The sequence below is a fragment of the Opisthocomus hoazin genome, chromosome 15, assembly GCF_030867145.1.
Source record: "Opisthocomus hoazin isolate bOpiHoa1 chromosome 15, bOpiHoa1.hap1, whole genome shotgun sequence".
NCBI lineage: Eukaryota > Metazoa > Chordata > Aves > Opisthocomiformes > Opisthocomidae > Opisthocomus > Opisthocomus hoazin.
Genome location: NC_134428.1, coordinates 6,974,810 through 6,996,567, shown reverse-complemented (window position 1 = coordinate 6,996,567; position 21,758 = coordinate 6,974,810). Strand labels below are relative to the sequence as shown.

The 21,758-nt window shown below is 46.8% G+C and overlaps 3 protein-coding genes across 4 annotated transcripts in view; 2 read left to right on the top strand and 1 right to left on the bottom strand.

The window, feature by feature from the left end:
* The window catches only part of PDXDC1 (pyridoxal dependent decarboxylase domain containing 1), a 32,386-nt gene extending 31,188 nt beyond the window's left edge, over positions 1–1,198 (bottom strand). Inside the window, exon 1 of the mRNA XM_075437037.1 lies at positions 888–1,198. The gene's annotated coding sequence lies outside the window, so the exon portion shown is untranslated. The remainder of the gene's footprint in view (positions 1–887) is intronic.
* Positions 1,199–2,428: 1,230 nt separating this feature from the next.
* On the top strand, positions 2,429–10,161 carry MPV17L (MPV17 mitochondrial inner membrane protein like). Of its 2 annotated transcripts, none has more exons than XM_075436205.1 (4): positions 2,429–2,733; positions 4,417–4,487; positions 5,710–5,739; positions 6,867–10,161. In XM_075436205.1, the coding sequence occupies exons 1-4, from the start codon at positions 2,430–2,432 to the stop codon at positions 6,945–6,947; spliced, it is 486 nt and encodes a 161-aa protein (XP_075292320.1). In that variant the 5' UTR covers position 2,429; the 3' UTR covers positions 6,948–10,161. The 2 variants fall into 2 exon arrangements, with proteins under 2 accessions (XP_075292320.1, XP_075292319.1); XM_075436204.1 differs by lacking the exon at positions 6,867–10,161 and adding an exon at positions 5,908–6,220.
* Positions 10,162–18,976: 8,815 nt separating this feature from the next.
* The window catches only part of BMERB1 (bMERB domain containing 1), a 61,875-nt gene continuing 59,093 nt past the window's right edge, over positions 18,977–21,758 (top strand). Inside the window, exon 1 of the mRNA XM_075436203.1 lies at positions 18,977–19,148. Within this exon, the coding sequence (XP_075292318.1) occupies positions 19,043–19,148 (106 nt within the window). The 5' untranslated portion in view covers positions 18,977–19,042. The remainder of the gene's footprint in view (positions 19,149–21,758) is intronic.

The following is a 21,758-nucleotide window of genomic DNA, read 5'->3' as shown; positions in this document are numbered from 1 at the left end:
AAAGAACTTCAGCTTTTAAAGGCTACCAAATACTCTTCAACACTGTATTCTTCAACTGGATTGAAACATAACAAACCATTTTGGTACCAACTCATTCACCACATCAGAAAGATATTTCCTGAATTTCCTGAACATTCATTTTCCTGGAGCACACCCCACTCAAACTGCTCCAGCCAACTCCAAAGACTACATAAACCTGAACACGCCGCGCGTAGCACACGATCCAAGGGGAAGGCTGCGTTAACACCTCTTCAGCACGTAACGCACAAACTGTTTCAGACGCGCGGTAACGGCTGCGAGCCACGCGCGAGCAGCCCCGCCGCCCCCGCCTCCCGGGCAGCACGGCGGGCCGCAGGGTCCCGCAGTGCTCTGCCGGTCTCCGCCGGGCTCGCGGTGACAAAGGCAGCAGAAGTTGCGTCAGTCGCGGTACCACAGAGTCAATATTTGCTCTGCGCCGTGCATAGGGCAGAAGCGAGCAAGCGCAGGGCTGCACGCACCCCCGGCACGAAACGCAAGGAGTCACGCAACCTCTTCCCTGCTGCCGTGCCGAGGGGCAGCGCTCCCAGGAAACCAGCTCCATCCCCTTCCTCAGGAAGGCGACCGCGGCCCTCCCGGCCGCCGCACCGCCGGCCCTTCGCGCAGCCGGGGCCTCCCAGGCGCCGCGGGCCCGCATCCGGACGCAGCGCCGGGCGGGGCAGCGCGAGGGGGACACGGCCGCGCGCTCCACGGGCGACTCGCGGCGCCGCCAGGCGGAGCGGACTCGGGCCCGCGCGGCATGGCCCCCCTCTTCGGCCCCGCGCCGCGCCGGCCGGGGCCCGCCCGCCTCTCAGGGTCCCCCGCGCCCCAGCACCCCTCCGCCCGCAGGCACCCCGGCGCGCCCCGCACACCTTCCCCAGAGAGGCGTCTATGGCCGTCGGGGCCGCCGCTGCTGCGCCACCTCAGCGCCGGGCGCTTCCGCCCAGCCCCCGGCGGCTCCACGCTGGCAGCCCTGACGAGGCGGCGGCGGCGGCGGCGGGAGGGGCGGGCCTGCCGCCGTTCCCTAGGTGAGCGCGTTGCCCGCCCCGCGGCCGAGACCACCGCGGCAGACGGGCGGGGAGGATCCGGGCGAGCTGCACCGCGCGCCGTGACAGCACGAGCCGGGGAGAGCGCAGCCCGCTCCCTTTCCGCTGCGCGCCGCCCGCTGCCGCTCCCCCGCTCCGGCCGGTGGAACAGTCCCGGAGAGCGGCCGGGGAGGTGACAGGCGTCGGCGCATGCGCGGGCACTCGGCTGCCGGCGGGGAGCGGAGCGGGGAGGCGGGCGCTGGGCAGGGCCGCCGCCGCGTCGCGGGCCGGAAGCCGGGCCGCGGAGGGTCGCGGCAGCCCGGTGCCCCGGCGGGGTTGGGTTCCGCCCGGCTCAGCTCTCACGCACCGGCCCGACGCCGTCAGCGCGGCCTACGGGGGCACCCGGCGCCCTTGCCGCGCGTGCGGTCCCGGCGCGGGGGCGCCGCGCAGCCGCGGGGGGAGCCCCGAGCGACACCGACCCCGGGCAGCGGGCCGTGCCCCGGCGGGGCGGCGGATCTCGGCGCTGCCTGCGGGCTCCCGCGGCCGGGCGCGCCCCGGAAGGGCAGCCCATGCCTGCCAGGCCTGGCTCCTGCTCTGTCGGGCCGGAGCCGGTTCGCGGTGCGCTGCTCCCGCTGGCGCCAGCTGTGGTGGTCAGCGGCACGGCCGGCTTCCTGCGGTCGGCTCCCAAGCGGCGGGCCGCTCGCTCCGCTTTGCTATTAAAACGTATTTCGGTCTGCGAGCTGTCCGCGCCCGCTCGTCGCGTTCCCTGAAGGTGTCGGGACAGCTGCAAGCGCACGGGGCCCCGGTGCGGTCAGGGCGCAGACGGAGCTGCCGCCTCCGGCCTGGACCCGGAGCCCGCCCCGGGCCCGACTGGAGAGCCCCGGCGCTGCCGGCCCGACAGAGCGGCCCTCGGGCTGCCCGGGGCACACCGCCCGCCCCAGCGCGGCGCAGGGCTCAGATCTACCTCGCGGCAGCGGTTCCGCGCGTACAAAGCTGCGTACGCCAGTGCCTTGGGTAAACACGGCCCCCCGGCTTCCCCTCGGACCGTCCCCGCGGCAGAGCGGCCAGCGCGGGAGCCGCCTGGGCTGCGGCTGCTCGGCAGACGCGCGTCGGCCCTGCTCGGCGGGGGAGCAGAAACCGGGCTGCAAACCAGCAGCAGCACCGAAAAGGCCGTAGGCTGCTCGTGTCAGCAAGCACCAAGGAGAGGGACGGACGGTTAATGCGGCGCGCCCCGAGCAGAGCCCGGGAGACGCGGTGACCTGCTTCTTCAGAGGGAACGCATCGTCCCTTGGAAGCGGACCCCGCCAACCCTAGCTCGCGGGCAGGCCGAGCGCGGGGCGTCGGGGCGGGCGGGGCAGCCCTGAGGGGGCGCGGGGGCGGTGGCGGGCGATGGCCGGGGCGGTGTGGCGCGGCGGGCTGCGCCGCTGCCCCTGGCTCTGCAACGTGCTGCTGTACGGCGGGCTCTTCGCGGCGGGCGACGCGGCGCAGCAGCTGTGGTGGGGGCAGCCGCCCGACTGGGCGCAGACGCGGCGCGTCGCGCTGGTGGCCCTCGCCTTCCACGGCAACTTCAGCTACGTCTGGCTGAGGACGCTGGAGAGGGCGCTGCCCGGCCGCCGCCCGCCCGCCGTCCTCGGCAAGGTGCTGTGCGACCAGCTCCTCGGCGCGCCCGTCGCCGTCCTGGCCTTCTACACGGGTGAGTGCCGCCGGCGCCCGGGCTGCGCCGTGCCGGGCGGCGGGGGGGGGCGGGAGTCCTGCCTGCGGGCGGCGGGGAGCCAGCGGCGGGGAAGCCGCCGCGCGAGGGCTGCTCCATCGCCTCGCTCGAACTGCCCCGTCCGGGTCTCGGCGACGCCCGGCTCGTTCCCGGGACGCCGGTGGCTGTCAGCGTCGGAGAGTGCCGAGGCTCGGCAAACCGACTGCACCGTCCTCTGCGGTGTGCGGAACCGCAGCGTGCTGGTGTTCGGTGACAACGGATGATCTCGGGAGCTAATGAGAGAGGAGACTTCAGGGGTGACTAGGATCTGTTCCAAAAAGAAACGTGAGGGAACCAGGAACACAATAGGTGAGAGTAGTGCGAAGTAAGGCTCTCGTTTAATTTGAGCTTCGTGTGGAAGAAGAGCAAGGCGCGTACTCTTTTTGCCTGCTGTTGGGAGATCTGCGTTTTCTGACCCTGACAGGGAAATCACTCAGTTTGTGACTGAAAAGAAATGAAGGAAAGGAAGAAATCAAACACCAGATATTTACTCTCAAAATCCTATCTGCATGTGTCAGAATGTGAGCGGAGAATTGCCCGAGGACCAGAAGGATTTGAAGGACCACAAAAGGGATGGTAAAAATCCCTAAATTGGGTAGCAGTATGATGTAGTAGCAAAATAATGTATCCGTTGAGAGATAACTGATAACCTCGTGGCCTACGCATACCTAGAAGGATACCTAGGAGGTGGAACAAGCAACTTTGGGCCTCTGCTTATGCACGAATCCGTAGCTCTTGATTTTAGATTGATTCATTAAAAGCATGTTGTCTAATACCTTTGCTTGATATAGGTCACATCTTCTAGTTAAGATGTAGTCTTCACTTAACACCAGCAGATTCTCATCGCATGAAATACTGTTTAAAAGGTTCATTATTTTGAACCCTTTAAACAATATTTTGTGTGATGGGAGTTCATTCAGTTAGTTTATTTCCAGTTTGCATGTGTCTAATATGTAATTTAAAGTCATACCGCTCTCCTCTTGCTCCTGGGTGTAATGATGGGAGCCTGTTGTGAGGTTGTCTTTTCCCAGAATCGAGAGATCTACTAGAATTTACTTAAAATTTTGGAATGCTGTAGTGGAGGGTTAAACAAGTAGGTTTTGAAACTTCTTCTTGTCAATTCTAGAAATTAGACTTGATGTAGATATTTGTGAAGGTAAAAAGACCACATCATGACGATGGCCAAAACAAAAAAAAAAAAATTAGGTGCCCTTTTCCACTGACTTCAGTGGTCTGTAGGCACTTAAACTCCTTCAAGGATCTGAGTCACTTCTGCAGTTCAGCAATGTGCAGAGTGCCGTATTCTATCTATCTCATGGGTGCAAAAGGTACTTTCACCACATCTGTTCCACTGCCGTACCACTGGTGAATTCTGTGGCAGCGGAACAGATATGATACAGCACCTACGCATCATATTCCAGGCAGTCTGTGGTGTCCACACTGAGAGCCAAGTCAGTAGATGAGGAGATACGATGTGGCCGGAATGGTATTTTTTCTTTGTAATGATATCAGCTTTTCTTTCAAAGCTATTGTAATATATTTTGAGAAGATTTTGGGATAGCATTGGAAAAAATAATAATTTCTTTTCTGCATTTTTTCTGATTGTTGTAAATATTTTGCCACTAGGTATGAGCATCCTTCAGAGGAAAGAGGACATCTTTTCAGACTGTAAAAAGAAATTTTGGAATACGTATAAGGTGAGGCAAGCAATTTGCTTATCTCCCAGCTAAGCAAAAAATAGTATTATTGGATAAAATATTTGAAACATGCTTTCCTCCAACAGCCTTTCTCTCACTTCGTTATTTGACTATGTGTAGGAAGCTTTAATTACCAGCAGTCATCTGAAGTCAGGGTAGTCTGGAGCAGGCACTGCTGCCAGATGGGTGAAATGATGCCGTTTTAAAAATGTACGATGTTTATATACATTAACACTTGCACCTGGCTCAGTTTGAATGAGAGCCCTATGATACAACGCTGATGAAGACTGTACTCCCTTTCATCTTAAGAAGTACCCACACACCAGTGTTCAGTTAGTAATGCTGTTGACAGCACTTACATGAACACCTGTTCAAATCATTAGTTATAGAGACATATTTTTTAGGAATCATTTTCAGCCTATACTTTTCAGTGGCAGTCTTCTCACTTTCAGAAAGACAATCCCTTGTTCTAGGACGACTTCAGTATAAATAGCTGGGTTTGGTTTGCATTTCTGCATACACAGGAAAAAAATTATCCATGCTACCTTGCTGAGCAAATTAAGAATGTTAAAGATTTCTCAGGTGCAAAAAGAAAGATAGATTAGCAGAAAAAATGTAATAGAAGGAGAAACGTTGATGCAATGTGAATTTCTGTTCACACTGTGGAACTATATAGGTAGGACAGAAAAAGATTATTCCTGTCGGGAATGATTCTAAAAACAATGCCCACTATATCCTATCAAAACATAAGGTTTCTATTGACCTTATGTTCCATGAGTAAATTATCCACTGATTTTTGCAAAAAAGCCTTACATGTATGAGTAGCTAGAAGGAGCATTGTAAGTGTGAAATAAATAGTGTTCAGTGGTATTTTCCATTCATGGCTGAAACAAATGTTCACATATTTAAACATTTGTTCACCCATCTGGTGAATTTGGTTATGTATCTGGTGTCAGGTGACTATGAAGACTTAACTGTGCTTAGAGTTTTGTATTTAAAATGAGTTAGAATAATGTGTTTGAAAAACTCCTAGTATAGCAGCACATGAAGATGATTAGGAGTTTAATATAGCAACCGCTAAGTTAAGTAGCTTAATTTAGATTTGAACAGCTTTTTTAAAATTCAACCAAATATGTTTTAGTCTTTGCTAAATGTGGTAAGAAGAAATGAGTGTTCGTGGTTGCAGTCCGTAAGAATAACAAATGATTCATTTTCATTTCAGACGGGACTGATGTACTGGCCTTTTGTGCAGGTGAGTTTTTAGGGTAACTCAGTGAGCTGTTTCTTTCTCATAAAACTTGGTCCAATGCATTCACAGTATGTTTAATCCAGTGAGAAGTCAGTGGAGTTGTTGGGTGTGTAGGTGTAAGACCTAACAATGCCTGGAGCACTAACCGAGCTCTCTCTCCTTCCAACGCAGCTGTCAAACTTCATTTTGGTCCCTGTTTACCTGCGAACAGCTTACACTGGGCTCTGCGGCTTTGTCTGGGCTACCTTCATCTGCTTTTCCCAACAGAGTGGAGATGGCACAGCAAAGTCAGTATTTATGTGGCTCCAAAGAGAGAAGGTCAATGCAGATGAAGAATCATCAGAGAAATAAGAACTTCAGTTCTGAACACATGCTAAATTATTAAACTGAGTTTATGAAAGTCAGTAAACCGCACTGCAGCCCCATTGCTGTGTTTAGAATAAACAGTCATCTCAACATTTGTTGGTTGGGATAAGCAGTGGAACAGTTTGTCTTTGTGCCTGTTTATTTTTCATAAAAGAGGCCAATTGTATATTGGCATTTAATTATTTTCATGCTGCCAGCCCATTGCTTCTGGGAACAGCTGACTTACAGGGCAACGTAAGCATTTGCACTTCATGTCAGACTGCCTCACTAGGGAGAAATATTAACTGTAATTTAATTTTCAAGCAACATGTAATTGGTAGAAAAAGGGGAATAGAACATTAAATCATCAGTTGTCAGACTTGACAATTGTTATCAGTGCAAGATTGCTTTTGCAGAACAAAATTTAATGGATTTCTTACCTAAAAAGTGGCATTGAATCTGTTTTATTCACAGAAAACAGAAATGCTCTGTTTATAGGGACCACTACTCTATAGGGGCAAACTTGCTTTATTCTACATGAAAATGTATCTAGCAAATGAATTATTTCATAGGATGTACAAACCTGAAATATACTTGTACATCTTTTATCTTAACTGGGAGAAGAAAGATAAGTAACTTTGGTCAGGGTTCTTTGGGGTGGACGCTGCATATTCACACTTGAGGGGAGCATGGGTCATAAGCAGCTCCAGCACGATGGAACCTAACTAAACACTGCAGTGAGCTTTTGCTGTATCTGTCAGTGACTTCTTCCTTTGTGCCTCAAGGGTCAAAGTGTTGAAGAGTACATGGGAATTTTGACACCTTCATTCTTTTCTACTGTTTCATTATGTTCAAGATATAATTAAGATTTTGAAGAAAAAAGCATGGGAAGGAAGGTAATGTGAATGCCAGAATCCATCTCAAAACTATCCAGCTATATATAAGGAACTTCTGCTTCAAATGGCTTTTAAACATTCCTGTTCATAAAAGACACTGGGTAGCTACACATAGGAAACGAGGAAAAGGTGAAAATTAATTACTGATCTGCTTTGTCAACTGAGGATCAGGTCTGGGTGCTGCTGTGCTCATTGGTATTTTTTAAATATGCCTATGTATCTCAGAACAGGAACCGTGCAAATTTCTGTGGTTGCAGGAAGTTGAAATGAGACCAGTAAAGGAGCCCTTGGTTTATTAGAATGGGATTTTATGCCTTGAAGTTACTGAATTGTAAGCTTGAAACGATATCTGATTTAACCCGTTTTGATGATGATTGTAAAGAGAACACCCTGTTACAATAACAATAAACCACCTAGAGGAATGTGTGAATTCTTGTCTAAATAGTAAACCAAAGCCTGCTTAGGCTATAAATATACATTCCTTTGGCCAGCAGCTGCACTACTTAATATATTGCTTACAATTATTTGTCACTGTGGGAGCCCAATGCTGCTTAGCTCAGACAAGGAAAGGGATCATGCAAGCACCCTCCTATCTATTCCAGGTAAAATCAACTTGTTTAGCCTAACCCAGTGGTCAAGAGTGATGCAAGGTATCCATACGGCTTTGGCTACAGGACTACAGCAGACGGGAGGAGGGTAGATGGCGGGGAGGGCTGCTTCTACTGTCTGGTTTGCTGGCAGACAGGTGGAGAAGGTAGCGTCCCTCTTAGGATAGACAAGTCAGCACTATTGCATCTTCAGCTGCACAGGCAGGCCAGGAAGAGGACACCTGCCTGCCATCCTAAGGTGGCATTCAGTATAAGTGACTTCCAGCACATGTGGTGTGGACATCTGCAACGTGGCTAATCAGTTTAAGCTCTGTTTACAGTCAGTGGAGGAAAATAGACGGTTTTAGACATCTGTTTTTGGGTCTGGTGAATTGTGCACTGAGTGTGTTATTTATTTCCCTCAGTAACAGAGAGTCTCAGGTGACTGGCTGCTGTGTAGATAGCTTCATTGTAGATGCTCATATTTGGTGAGCTGAATTCCCCTGGTTGGTGTCTAGCTTACATGTCCCTGTGGGAGCAATTTAGTGGGTGTTGCTGCGTGAATCCCACAGTGCAAGTTGGGTGGTCCCGATGCTGGACATCCCAGTAGGAGTAGAAATCCACAGAGGAACTAACTGCATTTTATGTGTCTATTTAAAAAATGAAAGATGAGTAATAGATGTTTCAGACAGCTATAGCTGTTAAATTGTTACTGTGGGTATAAAGTCCTCAGGATAAAGAAGCAATTTCAGTAGTGTTTTTTCTGTTGACATTTGTAGGATCAGAATAGTGTTTTAAAGTCTGGTCTATTCAGTGAGACTTAAAAGTTTCAGATAAGGTATGCTGATTAAGTATTTGACTTTGTTTTGCAGATACTATTTATTTTTATTTCTGCTTGTGCCTTAAGTGTTTAATAATAGAATTCACTTGCAGAAGGGAACTGGGAAATAATGACATTACAAGGAGAGTGAGATAGTGTTGGTTTGCTGTAAGCCATATACAATGTTCTGCTGCAACTCAGTGGAAAAAGTATTTCTGTATGGGTATAGTTAGTGAAACTTAATCCCCAGGTGAATCAAGAATTTAAAACTATTCTCACGATCTGTATAATGCCGATGCTTTTCTTCAGCAGGAGTATCTAATGAATGGAAGATCCATCTTTTATTTTAAATGGCTTAAAAGTTTATACCAGGTGTGCATTATTGCTGTATGCTTTTGTGCTGCCAGCTTTTTGCTTGGGAATCTGAGCTAAATCCTGCTTTGTCTTTAAATTTCTCTGACTGTAGGCCTCAGGGTTCCTCTCCATATTTCTGTTACTTGAACTACAGTTATTTCACATCAAGGAAGCCTGTAGCTCTTTCATTTCAGTAAACTTTAGATTCTGCATTATCCTTTCACTTCCTCTGTTTCTCATGCTAAGGTACTTGACAGTTAAGTAACCCGAGTCCCTTTTCACATAATTTTTTTTTTTTTTTTAATTACAAGCACTGATTTGTCTTATGAACATTTCAGACCCACGTGATATAAAACAATGAAGCTGTGTCAGGACAGATTCTCAATGTGTATAAATTAATGCACCTTCTAAAGATTTTCTGCCTCTGTGAATTTAGCCTGAGGACCTAACCCCTTAGTTCTTAAAGATTTTATTACTTCTTGACAATTTTTTGGCTTAGAAGATTAATTTCACAGAATAACAGAATGATTGAGTTTGGAAAGGACCTCTGGATGTCCAGCCCAGGTCATCTAATCTGACCCTGTTTGACACATATGTAAACTTTTGTTTGCTTCTTCTAGTAATTCAGTAATTTCTTAAAAACAAAAAAAAAAAGAAATGAAAAAAAAGATGGGCGAGACTTATCCTAACGTCTCTCCACCACCCTTTCAAAAATAGTTGTCTGAGCTTTATGATTATTTCAAGGAATTGCACTGATCTTATTGCCAGCTGAACATGCAGATTTTCATAACCAGAAAGATGAACAGAATTATACATCACGTAGGTGCTCAGGAAGGAGGGAACATGGAGCCAATAGCTACTAGGCATGCATTCAGGTGACATAGAGCAAATGGCGTGAGAAGACATTTATATCAGGTGCAGTTTCAGCTTTGTGCTACTCTGGATAGCTGTGGAGATGCAGAGTCTGAATTTGATAAAATGAGAATTTCAGAATGTATTTTTCTACTGCAAATCCTTTATGCAAATGTACCTCCTGTGCTTACTGGTATGTGAAATACATCCTTCTAGGGTTGGAAAATTCACCATAAGGCCTCTGTCTTTTTCACGCCAGAAACAACTATCCAGTAACGCAGCATAAAATAACCAGTTTCACACTGCAGTGAAGGTGAAACTTCCTGTAGTTTGTTACCATATCTGATATGTTAAGTTCTCTGTATAGCACAGCCTTTGAAATCCATGCAGCTCCAGCCTTCTGGTTCTCTGTTGTAATGCCTTCTGCTCATGCTGCTGCCCCTACTGCTAGTGCCAGTCCAGTGAGATGTGCAAGAAATACTTGAGTTTTACTAAAACAATGGATTTCAAGTTGACTGAAAAATACGTGTGTTTTTGCAAAGGCTTAATAAACATTAAATGCTGTTCTTTGGCTCTGTCTGTCTTTAACTAGTGTGAGTATAAACAAAGCCAGGTCTTACACAAAGTTTTTATGGGACCTTTGTGGAGCACAACAGCAAAGAGATCAATTTGATGTCGCAGACCTTAACACAGCAGCAGAGTAAAAGATAAGCAGGGATTATTCACTCCCTTTGAAGGTTAGTTACATACATCACGTCACCTGCCACTTCTGAGCAAATTCAGAACAGAACTCCCATCTTCAAAGCCTCATGCTGACACCAGTGGACCTAATTTCTTTTTTATTATAAAGAGGTAAAGCTTTTATTTAATTATCTGTTTAAACATTTAATACGTTTGCAGAAGGAACTGAGGAATTCAGGCAGGAAAAAGATATTAAAAACTTCTAAAGAGAACAGAGGTTGGCAATAGGATCCTTACTGAAGGACTGCACTCCATGTAGTTTGTGTGGGATGCTCTTGGGAAGGAAACTGTTCACAAGACTGAAAGGAGCAATGTATTCCACAACTGGAAGAGAGACACCACCTCCATTCCCTGCTGTAACTTCTTGTATATTTAGGATGAGGAGGAAGCTTTATGGAGGGGTTTCAAGTCGAAAAGTTCTGTTTCTTAGACTTCATGGCCAACAGGGACAAAAAAGATCCTTCGGTCTGAATCATTGCATAATGCAAAGCAAAAAGTTTTTCCTGAATCAAGCCAGTGATGTCGAGTTTCATGCCATCTTCTAGAAAGGTATCCAAAGACTTCAAATAAGAGAGGATGTTAAGAAATTATTTATGTATTTCAATGAAGTTTTGTCACCTCTCTAAATCAATCTAGCCTTAACATTCTAGTAAGATACTGTTATTCCCTTTTTGACGATTTAAATGGTACAGCAGGCAAAGCCTTCTGTGTGCATTTAGTGGTACACTTTTTGTTTATTCCTTGGATACACTACAATAGGTTTAGCTCTGTTAGCCCCTTGCTAAATCATTCCTCGAGCTCTTTTGTGAACCCTTTTTTGCTGTGCAACCTCTAATTTGAAATGTAGACAATAATGCTGTAAAGATTATTCCCAGTGACGGTTTCACATATGCCTCCCATAGATAACATTTTTTTTCTACCTCTTCTTAATATTCATGTGCTTAAGCAGCCAAAGACAGTATATGCTCCCTTCATTTCAAAGTTGCACGGAAAATTCACATTCAGTTGCCAGTCCACAATGATCAGAGTTACTGTAATCCATTTTAAACAAGAATGAAGAATGCAGATTACATATCTGTATGAGTGTTGCGTATACTCTTAAACATCACCCACCCTAACAAACGCTGCCTTCCCCTTTTTTGCAGTTTATTAAATTAACGTGGCAGCACCCAAAAGGCTTGCACAGTGTATCAATGTCGAAAATCAGACTTCATGCAAAGAGTGTAGTAAACTGCATCATTCCCCTCTGTATAATGCTACAGTGCTCATAACAATTACAGGTTTTTGTGCTGAGAGAAGTCTCAGCACCAGAAAAGACTGTGTGGGGTATGTTCGGAAAAGACGTTGTGAAGGACAGCTCTGTTGTAGCAGTGGGTACATGAGAGAACTTGAGAAACAGAAGAATGGGCCTTTTTGTTTGCGATGTTCAGGGAAGCTGGTTGTGAAGAGGGGCTGTAAAACAACAGGAAGAAGGACAGCAGGTCAAGAGTCTGTGCGCACACTCATGGTTTTTGTAAGTGATGTCACATGGGACACCTATGAAAGTGCTCCCCTCTGGCAGGAGAAGACCTTAAGTATGGGATCTTGATGCAGTCACTCTTCTCCATTTTACACTGTCAAGACTGATTACATCAAAGAGAGACCAGGAGGGAGCATGAATATATGGCCTAGTAGGTAGTTCAGTCACCAGAGCTATAGGGAGAGTGGGAATATGCTGTTCCCGTTCTGTTGCTGTACTTTATCCAGTTACAACCGAAGTAAAATGCATAAGCACTCAGATGGCTGTGATAAATACAGTGGCTGGCCCAGATGGACTCACAAACCATGCACACAAAGTTCTACCCCGCATGACATCTTTTATCTGTGGAGGAAGTGTCAGCTTCGTTCTGAATTCTGTGTCCTTTTATAGGGTATAATTTGGTGGCAGAGTAAATTAAGTTACAACATTCTTGCCTGAAATCAGTATATAAGTGTCTCACTACAAGTAAGATGTGCACTTAGCATGCGCGTACGTAAGAATAAACCCTCACACTATTACTTCTTTGATTTGTCAGGAAAGCAGCCTTCCTCAAAAATACTAGCTTTTTAATGAGTTCTTCCTTTTCCACCTCTAGTCTTTTCCTTTCTCTTGTTCTGTGCTGGCCTGGAGAAATCTACCTCTCAAGGCCTGGTTCTCTGTGCTATTCTTATCTTACCATTGCTTATATCTCCAGGCTGAAGTGAAACCCACCTTTACTTATCTGCTGAAGGTGTTCAGCCACTTCCATTCCATGCATCACACACTTTTACATCCAAAATGTAACAAGACTGTTAGCTGGAGCTGATTTGCTGTGATACACCAGCGACACTGAAGGATTTTGCATTAGTTCAACATCTAGCTTAGAATGGTCATCGTACAGTAATAAATTATTATGTGTTTGTAGTAATTATACTTGATATAATATGGCAATTGCCTACACAGTGTTTTGCTTACTGTTTTGGGGCAGAAGTTGAAAAAACAATGTAATACAGGTTCTCTATCACTGAAGGCCAAATTTGGAGAGAAATTCAAGTTGTAAAGAAACCCTTTCAGAATTCAGGGCTGTGACATCATAGCTGCCAGCTCCAGTGAAGCAGGCAGTAAGATGCTCCACGGAAGTGTTGGGCATGCCTGTTAGGATGCAAGCGTAGTGGTGCACGTACACCGTGTAGGAACGTGGATCAGCAAGATGCTGACACAGTCTTCCTGTGTGCCTCACAGCTTGTAAGCAGTTTTGAGCTCTCTGTCTAAGATTCAAACTTGTATAGGTAAAATGGGGGCTTACAGAAAGTCACCTTTACATTTTTGACGAAGTGAAATGAGAAAAGCCCTAAGAGAGCTATGCTTAGGGCTGCATGCTGCTCTGTTTGCAGATTTTTATACAGTATGTTTATTACTTTAAAATGGACATGCCCACATACACACTGAAATATTATTTATTGTCCGCTGTGTTTGCAAGTCTCCTAAAATGGCCCAGACTAATTTATGTCAACATTTAAATTTATTGAACTCAAACATCTGTTTTTCTATAGCTGCCCATCACTGATACAAAAGCCTCCTGCGCAAGAATGATTCACCTACACAACAGTCAGTCCAGTCATAGCACTGGAGTTGTCTCCAAATACCAAAAATAAGACTCTTACATGGGCGACTTCACTACCCGTAGTATTAGTAACATATCTGACAGATGCTATAACAGCTTTTTCTGTAAAATTTGTACCTTAAAAGGAGAATGAACATAGAAAGAGTTTACTAAGACAAAAATAAAAGGGGAAGGAAAAGCATTTAGAGAAGTATGTTTCTGAAATGTGTGTTATGGCCACAACTACAGCCATTAGTCTGTGCAGATTGTTTCCATTCTTTCTACCAGACATACATGCCCTGTCTCTTCTGCTACTGCATCTCCTGAATTTGTGCTGTGTTTTCTGACCTTCTATTCTGAAAATAGCTGAGATAAATCTAAGTAAGTGGAAAGTACTGTGCCAGCTTTAGTAGTCTCTATTACTCACCTCCCAGGAATGTTTGCAAATAGGCTCAGTGCAGGTATCGGCATGACTGTCCAACCCAGACACTTAAAAACTTGGCATAGCTGATCATAGACCATTGATCTGTTCAGTTTCACCCAAACCATATTTTAAACTGGCCAAATATTTAACAAGCTATGTCCAGCCTAGACTGTGTTTTGGGAGCTCAGTCCTGCAAGGCTCTGTCTTGATTTTAGATACAAAAGTAATTAAGTACTCCTCCTTCTTAGAGTTATCTAAGTATTTGCTAGATCAGATCCAACTTCACAGGATAGATCTCCAAATTTGGGTAAGAGATGGGCAGTCAGGTGCTGTAGCTCTTGTGCTGACAGTTAACATTTATTGCACACAAGTCAAATCATAATCAGTAATATGCAGAGATTTAAAAAAAAACAAACAGAAAATTTCCTTAGAAAAAACAGTTTCTAGGACATGAAGTACTTTAGTTCAACCCAGACACTGTGAAGCACATCATATCTAACACGTAATTAGTGGCACACCGTTCACTAAAATTTGCTATTAAATGCTCATCTTTTGCTTCCATAGCTCTACTAGAAATTCAGCTTTGAGAAACAGTTAGTTGAATATACAGTCAATGTTTGATGGAACAGTTAATGACACATATAAACCAGCACTACACTCATACAGTATTTCAGATGGAAACATTATTAAAAAAATAAAAAATCAGAGTAAGATGACATGTAATAGGTGTTTGGGTAGAAATACTTATGAAAACTCAAATATTTGGATCACTGTCATACCTCAGACTCATGACCTTAAATTCAAGGCAGCTCATTTGCCTTTTAGCAGGCTCATTGGAATGCCTTGCTTGCCTGCAGTACACACTGCTTTTAAGCTACAGGTACACTTTTCTACCCTGACAGAAATGTAGGGTAGCTGTGGAAAAGGACCAACATGCTAGTTCCTTTACTGCAACTATTGTGAATTATTTATTAAGTTACTTTAGCCTAAAAAAAATTTTTTAAATGAATGGTTAATATATGGAAAGGCTGCAATTCTAAACAAAGAAATAAGTATAAAAAAAGGCACTAACTAAACATGAGGATTTATAAAAAACTGAACAATATAATAAGGATATGCACTGGCTTATGAATCCAGGCCCTCATTCTGCACAGGTTGTGCTACAGCAGATCCTCTTTCAAGTGCAGAATGGCAGAGCCCGGGCTTCTGAGAACTCTTTCATGCTAGCACGAAATTAAAGGTGGAAGTTTACAGCAAGAAAGTATTTTCCATATCAAGGATCTTCCTGTAATTTTTAGCTATCCCATTTCTCTTTTTTTAATTAGATCATATTTAATTGTGACTCTTTGAAAAGCAAATGAGATTCACTCTGGCCGAATACAGGTCTTTTAGGGAGAGTGGTAATACAAATGTGTAACAAATACACTTAGAGTGACACGGTCCTGATTTTCTGTGATGACTTGAATTCCTGCTACAATAAGATCCCATTTACTCAGACAAGCTCGTGCTGTGTTATGACGCAGACTAGGGACACTAACACATTAGAACCATTTTCCCCCACTATGCAAAGCTGTCTGTATAGACTGGTCATAAGAAGAGCTGCACAGATCCTTGTTCATTGGTAAGCACTGTGCCGAGTGAAGCTTTGTCGCTTTACCCACAGTGCTTACCCTGGCCATGTGGCACACCAGTACGTGGTGGGGATTCTGGCTGCAACAGCCTTGGTCAACCCCTGTACTAGGATATGACATTCTGATTTCTACTCATGCAGTAAGACAAAGTTGGGTCCTTGAAAAAGGCATCAGTTGGCTGAATTTCAAGCACAGATAAAACCCATTATTGCACGGATTATTTTATGTGAATGGTGCCCTGCAACAAACCTGTTGTGTTAAGGGCTTGTGTGGATTCTTTAGCATAATTGTGGCCCTCTTTGTCTTCATCCCACAGCAACTCTGCTGCTTAGGATCACGCAGGGGAGGAAGGGTCATGAAGCTAAGTGTGTGCCTTCTAAAATCTATTTGACTGTCAGGTTTGCCAACAGACAGACATTTTCCTTTAATGCTCTATCACAGCCTTCCACCTGTGCCAGGGCATTTTTGTGCCATGCATATGCCTGGCAAGTGAGATTTGGAGGTGATAGAGGCCGTAGCACAGCAGTGTGAATGTGTGGAGGCTCCCAACACACTGCTGAAACAGCTTGTGGGCTGCAGGGTCAGAGGTTGCGCCAGGAATAACTGGGGAAATTCTAAGGATCTGGAAGTATAGAGAACCCTAAGAATTGAGAGATGAAGATTCAAGAGGAGGTATTTTCACAACAAATTAGAGTAACCATAACATCAGATATTAAGGAATTATGGTAACTCCTCAAACACAGCAATGTTCTGAAACAAGACTTGGTGTTTAAAAAATTATTATAGGACAGATTTGTAGAAGTCCCACAACCTGTGTTATGCAAGCAGTCAACTTACATGAGCACAGGGCCCCTTCTGTCCCTGCTAGATACAGATCTGAGTATTTATGCATACAAAGTGGAATAACTATGCATAATCCACTTAACTGCATTTTGTTTCATTAGCTGAGTTGCAGGTTTTTGTTATAATGATAAATCAATTTAAAACCTGGGCAGAATTTTAACACTTTCTGTTAGTTTTTTGTTGATTGTACTGTCTGACAAAGAACAACAACCTTGACTTTTACTTTCATTGCAGCCCACCCCAGACCCACAAAGCAGCTTTAGAAAACCCTTTTGATATACTAGAAGTGCCCATAAAGGGAAGAGAGCTCTGAGAACTTCAAGCTGAGAAATCTAAGATGCTTGAGAAGCTCCATGAAAGCAAAGACTGTTTTCGCCCAGCTGATTTATGAGCCATACTGCCATTAGGCATTTTGCCTCAGTATAGTGTGCCCATTGTTATATATAGTGTCGTGTCTGCCACGGGACATCCATGATGTTTAATGAAGGCCAGAGAACAACAGGTAGGAGAGTGGGTTTTCCAACTGATGCTGACCAGCTATAGTTCCTGATGGCAGGACTGAACTGAGAAATGGGAACTAAAGCAGTCAGGGGAAATGACTGCAAGAGCAAAGTGCACCTCTGTTTATCTACCAGGCATTATTTTATAAGCAGTGAGAAGAGACCTGAATTTTTGTATTTTCTTCATTAACAGTGCTTTCAGCAGAAGAAAACCCAACTTCTGTGAGTGAAGCATATGTATTGCTCAAGTTCACTGAAGGGCCTCAGCAGTAGGGGGGAAATTTAATCCTACTTGCAAATGCAGCAGTGAAAATACGCCAAAGTCTCAATAGCAAAAATGCTCATCTTAGAAAATTAGCAAAATAATTGGTACATACTCAGGCCCTAGTCTTGCAAAAACTTTTATGCAAATGAACTCAGTGGGATTGCTTCCACATATCTGCTCTTATCTTTAACAGTCTGCAGGACTGGGCCTGTACTGGATTTTCTGACTTTTTCAAAATGGGCAGGTGAAAACTTCCTAGTTATGAAAAATCACCTTATACATTTGCTGTACGTAAGTAAACGCTGTGCATCCAGGTTTCTAGCTGGTGGGTGTTTTTCTCCCATACTAACAAATGCAGAGCTTTCAATATTCAGCCATTTCTGGGATTATTCCTCCATCTCCTAAACAATGCACTTGGATTATAATTACCTAAAAGCTCGAAGGGATGGACTGAAGCTAAATAGTCCTCATATCCACCAAAAATTGGCCCTTCTCCTGAATCAGCCTGTTTCCCTTAGTCCACCTCTCATCCAGATCCCAGATGGGCTCTTGTCTTCCTCCCACACTTATGTTCCTCACTTCTACGAGTGAGTCAGTCCAGCCCACCCCAGCAGGCAGCCGCACTGTCACCAAAATCAGCTGTGCAGAGTGCCGCCACCAGCTTTTCTGCTTGACTCACAGCTCTGTTCCGGCTCCGTCTCTGAAGGCCACAACCAGCGAGGATGGAGCATTGTGCAGTCAGCAAGAGCTCTTCCAGCACGGCTGGTGCTCAAATCGTGGCGTAATCATGGCATAGCTGACAGAAAAATCAGAGTGGCCTGAAGACCTTCTAAAACATTCTCCAACTCATTTTAATTTGGTAGCTAATTCCAGATCTTAGAAAAGGCACCAAAATTATAACAGAGGTTTTCAGTGTTAGAATTTTAAAACTGATGTGGAGGTTTTCTCTCCTCCAACACGTGCAGCACCCCCCAAACAAAATTGTTCATGGATGTAGCAGCAATGTGCATCAGTCCAATTAGTATATACATTACTGAATATAGAGGCAGTACTTCTGAGGTGGTGATGACTTAAGAGCAAGGCAAAGTTTGTAGGCAAAGGCAGGCGACAAACCAGAACTCGGGCACCCAGTACGCGTTCAGCATTACCAGTACCCCACGACTCTTTGTAAATCGGGCAGGGAGTGCTAAAACCCTGCACTGCTGTGGGGCACTGGACAACCTGCCTAACTCCCGCTTCATCATCCCGACGTCAGAAATGATACTGCACACCGTGCAATGGGATTTCACTCTGCAAGGTGCTGTGGAACACTCTGCAGGGGTTTTACCCGTATAACCTCCCCTACGGTAGAAGAAAAAAACAACAGCAATGATTATCGCCATATTTGTGCTTCCTGCGCGGTCGCTTCCCCCCCTTCTAATGCCAGCAGGCTGCACAGGCAGCAAGGCTGCGTGCTCAGGAAGCACACGTGCGGTACGGCGAGGAGGAACGCAGCACCCCGCCACTCGTCTGGGCGCTGCCCCCGGCGCTGGGGACGCAGCGGTGAGCGCGCGTTACTGCGCTCGGCGCGCGGCTGCCGGGGAGCCGGAGGCGGCACGCGCAGCAGCCTGGGGCGGCTGGGCCGCGCAGGCCAGAGCGGCCGCGGGCCTCGCGGTCACCCCGCAGCTGCCCAGGCCAGAAGGCGCGCTCCCGCGTGCCCGAGCGGCTCCGGCTGCGCTACGGGAGCGCGCCCCGCGTGCCGGGGGGCGGGCACCGCGTGCCGGGGGGCGGCCCCGCCGGGGTCGCGGCTCGCCTTGTTCCCCCGCCCCAGCCCCGCACTGAGCATGTGCGCGGCGCCCCCTCCTCCCCCGCCCGCCGGCCCCCGCTCCGCGCCGCCTGGGCGGCAGCCGGGCCGCAGGCCCGCCGCCGTGGAGTGAGCCGCGCCGCGCCGCGCCGCCCGGGCGGACCATGGAGCTGAGGCGGCCCCTCTCGGCCGGCGCGGAGGCCGACAGGCCGGCGAGACGCTACGGCGCGGTGGGGCAGACGGAGCGGCCGGCGGAGGCGCTGGGGAGAAGTGAGCAGGGGCGCGGGGCGGCCGGCGGGGCGGGGGCGGCGGGGGCTTCTCCGGGCAGGGCGCGCGTGGCTGGCTGGCTCCCGGCGGGCTGTGTCGGGCGGCTGCCGCGCTCGGCCGGGGCCGGGGCCGCGCCGGTGCAGCTCCGGGCTCGCCGGCGGGCCCTCGCGAAACGGGTTGCTCGCCCGCTGCCCCCGCCGAGGGAAGCGACGAGAGGGCGGCCGCGGGCGGGTGGCCGGGACGTTAGCTCTCCTTCCTCGCGTAGTAGGTGGGATGCAACGTGTGGCTTGGCGTAAATGTCGGTGGTCTTTAATATGCTTCGCCTTTGGAAGGCTCGGGTTGTAGCCCCGTCATTCCCTCGGCATCGCAGGCGGAGGCTGCGGGAATGCAGCGCTCAGTTCACTGCTCCAGCGGCTGCACTGTGTTCATGGGCTCAGCGGATGCTCTGTGGGGGAAGAGCTTCCTTGAAATCAAAATTTTCCAGAAAGCAGCAGCTGACAATCTTGCCAAAGTGCTGATGCAAAGAGTAGTTAAAAAGACACGTACCTGACAGTTCTAGTTAGCCACGGGACCTTGCCGTCTCCAAGATACCAGTTACTATGCTTTTGTTGGCATCTTCTTTACAATCTAATAAGCCTGTAAAACCCCTTCTAATTTTCCAGGTAACCACTGAGGCAAGAAATCTTGAAAAGACTTGTCACAAAAAGCTCTGTGCTAGTATAAGGAAAAATATTTTCCAAGTTTCATCAAGTGTTTGATTAGATTACAGGGAAAACAGCTTTGTGCGTATCTGCTGTGATACCCGCATCTTGGCGGTACGGGGGTTGCTGATATTCTTGCTCCACTATCCATCTGCTGGTGTGCACCGTGAAGTCTCGCCTGGATGCCTTTTAACATCCCATGGCTTTGCAGCATCCCGGTAGCAGATTTTAGCCAGCGCTTTTGCTGTGTTTAGGCTTTTCAGATACTGTTGTGTTCTGGAATCCTACTTCACTTCTGGCTTCAGTTTTTCATGCATGTGTGATTGACTGCCGTGTGCTGATGACAGGGGTGTAACTCTTCCACTCTGGTGCTTCAGTGGCATTGTTGGTTTTGTTGCAGTGCCTGGCAGAGGTTCAGGACTGAGTAACTCCCCACTTTCTGAAATGGAATTGAAGACTGAAATCACTGTTGGCTGAGTTGGTTGACTCGGGCACATGCAACGCTTTTGCAGGTTCTCTGGCATGATACAGATGTGTGCTTTTCTTGTTCTCATGAATATGTCTGGTTTTGTTCCAGAGCTCAGGAGCTGAGTGCAGTGCAGCACTTGCAATTATAATGGTAGTGTGAGGTGGCAGAAGGGTTACGTCTTGCAAGCTTTGGAGAAAAGATCATCTGTTTGGCAGAGGGCAGTGCGGAGGCTGAGTGGGAGACCTGATCTGTTCAAAAATATGTGCTCAGCATTGAGCTTCCACCCAAGTCACAGCTTGACCAGGTACCAGCATGGGCTGTTGGCAGGACTAGAAGCAAGTGCCCAGGGGTCTGCACCTTGGCTCTGCTGCTGAGCTGCCCTTCTACACACTAGATTCAGTTTAATGAGAATATTTCTCTGTGTATAACAATTTAGATGTAGAATAGGAAATATTCTAGAGGCCGTGGTCTGTTCTTTGAAAAGTAGAAAATTATTATATTAAGACTTTGCTATTTGACTAATTGATCTGTTTTGTTTGCTCACGGGCTTCAACTTTCTTAAAATACTGCGGAAAATTGTATTTTTGTTAGCTGTTTTAGATGATCCCTGCATATCTTTCCTGTTTTAATACTGACACTGAATTCTGGTCACACTTTTGCCTTGATTAAAAATAAACAGATCTTACTATTTACTTTAATGCTCCCTTAAGAGCATAGGTCCTAAATTGCATGGCACGATGACAGTAGTCTCAAGAAGGTCTGGGAAGAAGCTGAAAAAGCATCACCTCTTTTTTACTGATGTCAATAATTAGTCTTTGGTATTTGCATATTGTTTTAAATATGAAATGCTAAGTAATATTGCTAACAGAAGCAGAAGCCTATTACTGCATATGCATTTGCCCTTTTTACTCTCACGATTTCTTCTGTCTTCAGATACACTTGTGTATCTGTACAACACTGCATGATGGAGTGCCGTTTTCTGGTCAGTGCCTTTTGGCGTGAGTGTGGTAATATCCCAAGAGAATGTACGTACTGATTACGTCTGTTACAGAAAGAACGTCAGTGAGGCTGGGTATTTTCTGTTAATTTGTTAAATGGAAGGGGAGCTCTGTGCTCACTTCTCTATGTATGGTACATAAAGCATTGCTGGTTATTGGTTGAAACGAAAGATGAGTTACTTCATTGCCATGAGACATGAAATGAAACACTATGCACATTTCTGTTCTACAATGGCCTCTTTCAGCCCAATTATCAATGGAGTTAAGCTAGTTCAAAGTAGCTGAGATCTGATGCCCTACAGCCTGAGAGTGTAATGACCTCCAGTGAGTTTGCATGCAGAATACGAAGCAGATTGTTTAAAGGTGTCTCTTTAACAAGACACTGAAGCCTTTCTCTTCACGTACAGAAGGGAATTTCCAAGGAGTAGAGAACATTAAAAATGAC